At 42.1% G+C, this 9,900-nt stretch overlaps 1 protein-coding gene across 1 annotated transcript; it reads right to left on the reverse strand.

Annotated features, from left to right (window-relative positions):
• Positions 1-1,113: 1,113 nt before the first annotated feature.
• Positions 1,114-3,429, reverse strand: LOC102195851 (granulins-like). Its single transcript, XM_005728716.2, has 5 exons — positions 3,191-3,429; positions 2,943-3,089; positions 2,561-2,863; positions 2,272-2,445; positions 1,114-1,466 (listed from the first exon to the last, which is right to left on the reverse strand). Exons 2-4 carry the CDS (start codon positions 3,087-3,089, stop codon positions 2,278-2,280), a joined length of 618 nt encoding a protein of 205 aa, XP_005728773.1. The 5' UTR covers positions 3,191-3,429; the 3' UTR covers positions 1,114-1,466; positions 2,272-2,277.
• Between the last annotated feature and the right edge of the window lie 6,471 nt (positions 3,430-9,900).

Below are 9,900 nucleotides of genomic sequence, written 5' to 3' on the forward strand. Positions count from 1 at the left end.
TGTGGCTACATTGATGACACAAAAGTTTAGAATACATCTTTCTCTATAAATTGATTACATGATTTCCTTTTTAACTCCAGCATAATGTAGTTGTTTCTGGCCTGGATGTAGTTTCCACTTCACAATAGTCCTACTTTTGTGCAATGAAAATAAAAGTAACGTCCATATCCACCGTGTAGACTGCGCCACCATTTTCCTCCTCCAGCACACAAACTAAAATGTGTCTGACCTGTACTATATAAAGCTGTGTGTAGCACCCTCAAGGATTGATGTAGGCATGATGTAGAGTTATAAAACAGGGTTTGTTCTGGTCTTGACAACCTGTGAGAACTGCTCACAGACAAAAACAATAAAATAAAAACATCACATCAAAATGCACTCTTGCACTTAGTGTCAATCAAAAGTCCTTCATCACAGAAAATAAAACATTTAAAATACACAAACCTCATAAGCTGGCATCCAAGAGGGGCTAAATAGTCCTTTATGGCCTTATTATCTTATTCTCCATCTTCTTTCTCATTTATTTCTTCTCTTTCTCTAACTTTAAACATTACTTTCTCCATGTGTGGAGCTAACCGCAAGCTGCAGCATGCAGACACCATGTGCCTTAGCAAAAGAGTGCAACTGCAACCAACTGTACCCTACATAGTTCACCACCAGAGGGTGCAAAAGAACAAAATCCAGACATAGAGCTTAACAAAACATCAAATGCAAAAGGCTTTTTCACACTGTGTGCAAGTGGAACCAATAACCTGGATCAATAGGCAAACAAACTGAAAATTCCAAGAAGTTGGACTACTGGGAACAAGAACCGGTTCTCAATTGCCATTCCAATCCACCATTATGCATGGTAACATAATTAGTGTCTGTTTGTGTATATTTCTTCATATTTTCATAGGAAAATAGGAAGTAGGTACAGCAATTCTTGTTTTAATACTGGAACATGCAAACATACATTGATATACAGAGTTTGAAAATCAATATGTGGTTTGTTCAACTTTATTCCTCAAGTAATGCATTATGCTGGGCTGGTATTGGGCAGGCTGAGGTGTTCATGGGCACTCAAACTGTGACGTGAAAAGATGATAAATAAATGACTGCATGACACAGCTGGGCAGAAGATGCTATGATTTTTTTTATTGGTGAAGCTGGACAAAAGTATACAAAGGAATGGAAAAAAATCATAAAACAAATCAAAACATTTTCACCTCACCATCGTAACATCATACTGGTCTATATTCACTGACACTCAGTCACATAGGCAGTATAGGAGAATGGAATAGATGAAAAACACATTTTCATTATTTAAAAAGCAATCAATAAGATGATTTGAGATTAGCTTGAAATCGTTAATGATTTCCCTATTTCTACAATGGGGATTAGGCCTTTTCAACACATGATGACCTCAGTGAAAAGTTTGCATAGCTGGTCTGTGGAGGTGACTGGTGACTCTTTCTCCAGTGGGCCTGAAATTAGTGCAAGTCTTTGTGTTAGAACAACATATTATAGTCATCTCACTAAGTTTCTCCCTAAGTCAGGGGTGTCGAACTCCAGGCCTCGAGGGCCGGTGTCCTGCAGGTTTTAGATCTCACCCTGGGTCAACACACCTAAATCAAATGATTAGTTCATTACCAGGCATCTGGAGAACTTTGAGACATGTTGTGGAGGTAATTTAGCCATTTAAAACAGCTGTGTTGGATCAAGGACACATCTAAAACCTACAGGACTCCGGCCCTCAAGGCCAGGAGTTCGACACCTGCACCCTAAGTTTTCTATTTGGCCACTAAGGGGCCGCAGAAACAAGCTGTGATTTCTGGTCCTCGGGCTGCTACATGCTTCACTATGCTTGCAGGCTAGTAGCTGAATTAGCTTGTCTGCTGTTTGTTTTGGGAAGCCAGCATACTTTGGATTTATAGGAATCTTTCAAGGCTGCAAAACGATGCAGAAATACTACGCAGAGCTGAAAGATCCAAATTTGGTAATAATACTCTATGACCTCATCAGGACAAGAAACAGCTGGTTAGAGCAGGTTCATCATGTCACAGTAGTCTGTCAACATAAATGATCAAACCCACAACTATCAGTATATTTAGCTGTTGTTCAATCCTGGTTGGTGATCAGATGTGCACGCCATCATTTGATATAACACCAGTAAACAAAGAAAGTCTAAAATGTAGCCTTGAAATTTGACCTGAACAGTGAGTGAAATTATCCCAGGATGTTCTCCACATGCGAAGGTTGTAAAAGTGGTTAGAGTGTGGCGTTTCCTACCTTCTTCTAATTGTCGTCTTCCTCTGAAGATGGGATGAAGGACGCAGGTCCTGAAGGTAGTGCTGGCTTGCGGAGGAAAGGATATGTGAGTTTTTCCCTCACACAGTGCTGGTAGGTTCGGTCACAGTCAAATCCAACTGGACAGCAGTGGTAGCCATCCAGACAACATTTGCCCTGCAAGAAACACTTTTAGTCTCTCAAAAGAATAATTACTATAGCTGCAAACTTGCTTCATCTCAGTGGAAAACAAAAGGAATTTTATTACACAAGAGTGTTTAGGCTGACTCACAGGAGAGTAGGGACAACAGAACCAGCCTCCTTGTGGGTGTCTGCAGCAGGTAGTGCCATCAGGACAGTAGGTGTAACTGTCACAGTAGACCATTGATTTCTTTATTTGATCTGGGACGTGGCTCTCTTTAAGCTCCTGGAGTGGAGTTCCAGGCAGTTCAGGGGGGGCTGGTTTCTCCGCAGCCTCCTTCTTCACCATGGGTATGGTCAGCCACGGCTGGTCTAATTTCTGACATTTCATGGTAACCAGGTTACAGCGATATCCTGACGGGCAGCAGTGGAGCAGGTCACTACAGCACATGGCCTGCAAAGTAAGTAAGACCAGCAGAACTTTTAACAACCAACAATCAAGTTACTGCACTGACAGAACGTTTCTGACTTACATTTGGATATGGGCAGCAGGCAAAGCCAATTTTAGCCTTGCAGCAGGTGGTGGTGTCTGGACAAGTACTCCCATCATGACACATAGAGCATGAAGCAAATCCCCACAGAAACACACCGAATGACAAACACAGACTGATCCTCAACATCTGGAAGACAGAATCAGCATGACTTTGCAGATTTTTTTCTTTCTGAACTAAAAAGGTCAGACTTTGTAACTTTAATGTGACACACTAAAGTCCAATGTTACCTTGAAGAAATTCAGTGAAGAAATTCAGCAGCTTCCTGTGATGCCTTTCACACTTTCCCTTCTGCTGTATCACACACAGCTCTATATAGTACAGGTCAGACACTCCCACTGAGTAAGAATGAAAGATTAACTTCACGTAACACCCCTCTATCTCGTGACTCTCATATTAAGACAGACAGGTTTTGAAAATTTCTGGAACTGCAGAAGTTCAAATCCACTACTTAACTGCTGTAATTACTCAGCTTGATATACAGTCACCACACGTCCTCATATGACATGATTGTATATGCACAATAACGAAGGAGTGGGTCTGTAAGCCTCACCTATCGATCAACGTGCAACAGAGCTGGCAAAAGTACAGATGCTCTTCAATTTGTAGGAGTACAGATTGAAGTACTGTTTGAACTAATTTACTGAAAGAAATGCAAAAAAGTATATACTTTGAAATTTACTTAATGAATAAAGGGAAAAACTACTACTAATAATAATCACACGTTTTATTTAAAGACTTTCTAAACACTCAAGGACACCTCACACACAATTAAAATTGCTTGTAAAACATAAAAACATAAAGTAGCTTTTCTGCAAATCTTTTGGTGCTAACTGCGCTCTCTCTTACCATTTTAATTTAATAATAAAATAATATTAAAACACGGGAATACAAGCTTTATTTCAACTCGCATTGTAATTGTAATGATATACTCAGCTTGAACATTTGCGACGGAGAACACAACCCTGATTTATAAAGATAGAATTCAGTGAGTGAATCTAAGCATCATCAGCTCAAATGTAAATTGATGTCTTTTTTTTCTTTCTTTTTTTAAACCAAAACACCGCAGCTTCTCTGTGCGGGTTCAAGTTTGTGCTTTACTGTAAATTTGACCACATTTATTATACAGTGCTCAGCATTTGCCAGAAAACTTTTAGTTCCCTTTCAGAATCAACATTTTCTATGAGATACTACAAAATACTCCCACAAATGTGGGCCATTGACTGCAAAGATTTGTGAATTTGCACAAACAAAAAAGTGATTTTCCTAACAAATTCATTAAAGTCCATATCGCAATAATCAGTAAACCCCAATTATTGTAGGTGATTCAAAAATTTAAGATGGAAGTGCAACCATCTTACAGAGACGTCCAGGCCGTCCACGGAAGTTAACATCTCGACAGGAGCGTCTTCTGATGAGAAGGGTCGAAGAAATTCGCCATGCAAGTTCACTGCTAAAGCAGTAGAAAGCCAAACTGGAGTGACCGTTTCCTGTCACACCATACAGCACACACTGCAGAGGAATGGCATGCATGGGTATCGCCAAGGAAGGAAGCCTCTCCTAAATCCCATGCACAAAAAAGCACGCCTAGAATTTGCTAGGGCCCATGCTGAAAAAGATCAAGATTACTGGGACTCTATACTCTGGAGTATTGAGACAAAGATCACTGTTTTTGGAACTAATGGTTTCAAAAGTGTATGCCGTCATAAAGGAGAGGATTTCAACGACAAATGCATGGTGCCTACAGTGAAACATGGTGGTGGCAGTGTCCTTATGTGAGGCTGCATGAGTGCTGCTGGTGTTGGGAAGCTGCATTTCATTCATGGTGTCATGAACTCAACAATGTACTGCTCAATACTGAAGGAGAAGATGCTGCCATCACTCCGTGCACTTGGTCGTCGTGCACTTTTCCAACACGACAATGATCCAAAACACACATCTACAGCTACTGTTGCATTTCTGAGGAAGAACAGGTTGAAGGTGACTGAATGGCTAAGTATATCTCCTGATCTGAACCCAATCGAACACCTGTGGGGAATTCTGAAGCGACGAGTTGAGCGTCACTCTCCATCCAGCATCCAGGCTCTAAAAGAGGTTGAAGAATGGAAAAGATAGATGTTGCAATATGTCACAAACTTGTTCATTCCATGCCTAGAAGACTTGGTGCTGTCCTTGAAAATCACGGTGATCATACAAAATACTAGATGTAGTAGTTTTTGTTGCAGGGTGTATTCATTTTTGCTTCAACCAAGTTGAGTAAAACTGAAGATTTTGTGATCTAAGTTATATTATTAACCTTAATTTCATATTATGGAGTTAAAATGGAGTTGAACAAGTGTTCAATAAAACCTAGCGTTGTGAAAATTTGGGAAATTGTTCTTTTGTTCTTTGAGCTACTGATTAACGTGCTTTTTAAAGGGGGTGTACTCATTTATGCTGAGCACTAGTTAGGTTTAAATTTCCTATTTACCACAGTTGCTGAGCAGTAATTATGTTTGTTTATAACCTCTTCTTCCCCTCCTGTCCAGCCTTTCTCACATTGTTCTCTATCTCTGAAGTTATTAACTTTTTTTCCCTCCCTCAAATGTGGAACCTGTACCTTTAGCTAGCAGACACACTTTTGTGACAAAGTGCACACAAACAGTTTGTGTGTTTCCAGATATTTGTTGAGCCTTTAGAAATGCTGGATTTTATAAAATACTGCTCCCCTTATGCTCGCTTCTCTTCTGTAGGGCTTGCTAGATGCAATTTGCAAACATCTGGTCCAAAAAGTGTTGTTTTGGATCATTTTGGCCTGCTTTAAGGGCTGAATGTAGTACTTTAAATAACATATAAATCATAAATTTCGGCCTATTTTGTGCCATTGTGTGTAATAAGCACCAGTGGTGGATGCACCAACAGGACTGTCTTTGTTATTTTCCCTCCATTTATGTTCAAGTCGGTTTAATATCTGAAAGATTTCCAGTGGTGGGAAATAGTCACTCAGTTCCCATGTGTTAAATCTACACTAAGAAGCCTGTTTTGGAAATGCATGTGGTCTTTTTAGACTTTGCCAACACCTTCGGGTCAGTTCCACACGAGATCTTGTGGATGGCCTTGAACTATTTCAGCATACCAAACCACATCACAGGACTGGTCAAGACCTACTTTTACAGTAGTTTACAGTTTTGTGTGACAGCTGAGAAGACCACCACAGCCTGGCAGCACCTGGGAATTGGAGTCATGGCAGGCTCCACAATTTCCCCTCATGCGGGCATCTCGGTGGGTAGTGGGAGGTGAGAGACTGAAGTGTGGCCTTCGTCTTCCGCCCATTAGAGCCTACATGGATGACATGACCATCATTACAACAACAAAACCATGTAGGCGATTGCTACAGAAGCTCCAAGAAAAAATCGAATGAGCAAGAATGGAGTTTAAGCCAAGTAAATCTCGCAGCATCTCCATCATAAAAGGAAAACTGACAGCCGAGCAATTCTATATCAGTGGAGAACCAATTCCAACAGTCTTAGAGAAGCCCTAAAGGAACCTGGGGCGGTGGTATAATGCAGACCTCAATGATACGTGGCAACTAGAACAACTAAAGCAGAACTTGGCTAATGACCTCAAGCGGATTAACAACACTGCACTCCCAGGGAAACTGAAGCTCTGGTGCTTCCAGTTTGGGTTATTACCCAGACTACTGTGGCAGTTGACAATGTCCGAGGTCTCACTCAATCATGCCAGTCGACTAGCATGATTGATTGACTAGCACGTTAAAAAGTGGCTCGGACTTCCCAAATGCCTCAGCAGCGTTGCACTCTATAGCGATGGGATACTGTCATTGCCTATCCCTTGTCTAGTAGAGGAGTTTAAATGTGCAAAAGTGAGGCTTGAGATGTCACTCACGGACTCCCGGGACCCCATAGTGAGAAGCACTGCTCCCACCCTAGCAATTGGGAGGAAGTGGTGGGTCACGTCCGCAGGACAGAGGAGGATTTGTTTGGTGGCAACAGGCATCTGTAACCAAATGTCAAAAAATGATGGTGAAGGAGGTGTGTTGACAGGAGGAAACAGCCAGACATGCCAGAGCGCTGGCCAAGCAGGGTTGCTGGATGAATTGGGAGAGTGTTGAAAAGAGGAAACTCTCATGGAGTGAAATCTGGGGATGGAGTTTAATAGACTAAGTTTCATCATCCGAATGACATACGATGTGCTACCTTCCCCAATAAATCTGCAGCTGTGGCTTGGAAAGGACCCAGCCTTCCCCCTGTGTACAGCCACACTCAAGCACATCTTGGTTGGCTGTAGGACTAGCCTTACTCAAGGCAGATACACATGGAGACACAACCAGGTCCTCAGGTGTCTAGCCGAGAAAGTTGAGTGCAAAAGAAAATCCATCAATGCTCAACCTTTCACGAACCAAGAGGAGCGTCAGTTTTCATCAGCATTTGTCCGGGAGGGAGACAAGCCGAGGACAAGCCCCTCAACCCCGGACCTGGGCCCGCTGAAGGTTGCCAGGGATTAGCAGATGCAAGTGGACTTTGATCAGAGGCTAATTTTTCCCTCAGAGATCGTAACAACTACTCTGCGACAAGACCTCGTCCTTTGGTCTAACTCCCAAAAACTTGCATACGTCATTGAGCTGACAATACCATGGGAGGAAGCAATTGAGAAAGCAATTGAGGAAGCATTTGAGCGTAAGAAGCTGCGGTATGCCAACTTGGCAGCTGAGGCAGAGAACAGAGGCTGGAAGATCAAGGTGCACCCAGTGGAAGTGGGGTGCAGGGGCTTTGTTGCCAGTACAACAGCAAAACTGCTTAGAGAGATTGGGATCAGAGGACAGGCACAACGGCAGGTTATAAGAGAATTAGCTAACACTGCTGAGATGACCAGTCACTGGCTATGGCTAAAAAGGGCTGACATCACTTGGGCAGCTAAGGCAGTCAGCTAACCACGAGACACACGCCCAGGATTGATCAACCCATGGTGGGCCTGCTGCAACAAGGGGTGTCAAAAGGTTAAAACATAACATTAGAAATTTTACTGGTTGACTGATACAGTTCAGGACCTCCTGGGGACTGTGCAGTTAACCTCATTGTAGTGAACCCAAAAGGAGGAATGAAAGAAAAGAAAAATGTTCCGCTCTTCTTCCCTTTTCTGGGAGGCAGTGGGAAGGTAGAGCGTACAGCCCGATTTGGCGGGGAGGTGTGGGAAGCCAGATTGGGCCCCCCTTCCGGTTTTCCTCTCTGCTCTCTCCTGTCTTATCCCTTTTGTCTTACTTCTCTCTATCACCTTTTCTATCCCTTTGAAGAAGTGAGGCTCCATAAATCTTAAAGAGTTAAGTATTATTTCTCACTTGCAGTGAATAGACAGAAGAAAATAAACTGTAGAAAACTAAACACAAGAAAGAAGAGAAATAACAATTTAACATAAACCAGTGGCACACCTGATCAACCCTGGCAGGGCCTCCTTGGATCAGGGTGTCTAGTGATACTGACCGAAACACCCAATGAATCCAAGTAGCACTACTGACGATGTGTCCCAAATCTTAATATGATAATCTAGATCAGATCTCTAATCCCTAAACCTAACCAAGGAAGAAAAAATGGCAGATTAGCTTGGGTAAAAGACCGCTAGTTGAGGCACACAATGATGTGTAAGATCTTCTGCATTTAAAGCAATACATTATCAGGGATTGTAACATCTAGTCCTTTTACTGAATCAAACAAGATTGCTAAATTGTGGACTTCAGTCCTGTGTTCAGAACTGCATCTTGGTGACCAGTAATGTATAAAAAGGACAGAAAGATATGTACTGGTAGTTGCTGGTTAGAGGGATTGTTGTCTAACTTTTGTGGCACTAGCAAGAGATGGTGCCTTGCAAAGAAAATATTCTGCATTTTAGCAATTGATTTGACTTTCAATTAATATACAAGATCGCTTTATCCAAGAAAACCACTTTGTGGGCTGTAACTTGAAATGGGAAGTTATAACGAATATAACACAGTGTATTTCTTCTTTTTCTCACTGCTTCTCTTTTTGTTCTTGGCTTCAGGAAAGAGCACGTCTCTGAAAACCATTTCACAATAAAGGATTTTCTATAATCAGCTGCAACAGCAACCAGCAGTCACGTCAAGTAGTGCTTATCTACGAATATCAATTGGAACATATCAAAATGAAAGGGATCTGTTCTTTCACCTCAAACAGCTTTCTGTCATATTTACATCTTTCCTTTAAATTACTACCATATGTAGTTGGTTATCATCTCTGGAAGCAGGCTTAACTCTCCTTTACTATATCCATCCATCCATCCGTCCATCCATTCACTTCCGCTTATCCTTTTCAGGGTCGCGGGGGTGCTGGAGCCTATCCCAGCTGTCATAGGGTGAGAGGCGGGGTACAGCCTGGACAGGTCCCCAGTCTGTCATAGGGCTAACAGATAGAGACACAGACAACCATTTGCACTCACACATTCACACCTATGGGCAATTTGGATTAATCAATTAACCTATCCCCACAAGCTGCATGTCTTTGGATGGTGGGAGGAAGCCAGAGTACCCAGAAGGAACCCACGCAAACACGGGGAGAACATGCAAACTCTACACAGAAAGACCCCGGCCTGATGGTGGAATTGAACTCAGGACCGTCTTGCTGTGCGGAAACAGTGCTAACCACCGTGCCACCCTCTCCCCTTTACTATATTTCCACTGAAATCTGTTGTATCTCTGGATTTGATTTCATATCCATGTCCTGACATGTAGAGATGTGGTTTTCAATAAATAAATGGACCAATGGGTCAATTGCTTAACCCTAGAACACTATCGCTATAAATAGTAACACGATCACTAATGCCGGGTGATTTTTACCCGATATAATATAACCAATGAAAAGTAATCAAATATATCAAAATGTGACAACACATGACAAATTAGAGTGGTCTTCTTTTACTTTCAACTGTGCCA

This window comes from Pundamilia nyererei, unplaced genomic scaffold (assembly GCF_000239375.1).
Source record: "Pundamilia nyererei isolate P.nyererei 1_Seehausen unplaced genomic scaffold, PunNye1.0 scaffold00030, whole genome shotgun sequence".
NCBI classification, from domain to species: Eukaryota; Metazoa; Chordata; class Actinopteri; order Cichliformes; family Cichlidae; genus Pundamilia; species Pundamilia nyererei.

What these genes read in the sequence shown, in the direction of transcription:
- LOC102195851 (XM_005728716.2), bottom strand. Translation starts at nt 3,089, where the DNA reads ATGTTGAGGATCAGTCTGTGTTTGTCATTCGGTGTGTTTCTGTGGGGA. An exon ending in CCTGCTGCCCATATCCAAAT is followed by an intron (nt 2,864 to 2,942) that starts GTAAGTCAGAAA and finishes CTTACTTTGCAG; the next exon opens with GCCATGTGCTGTAGTGACCT. An exon ending in TCTGTTGTCCCTACTCTCCT is followed by an intron (nt 2,446 to 2,560) that starts GTGAGTCAGCCT and finishes TGTTTCTTGCAG; the next exon opens with GGCAAATGTTGTCTGGATGG.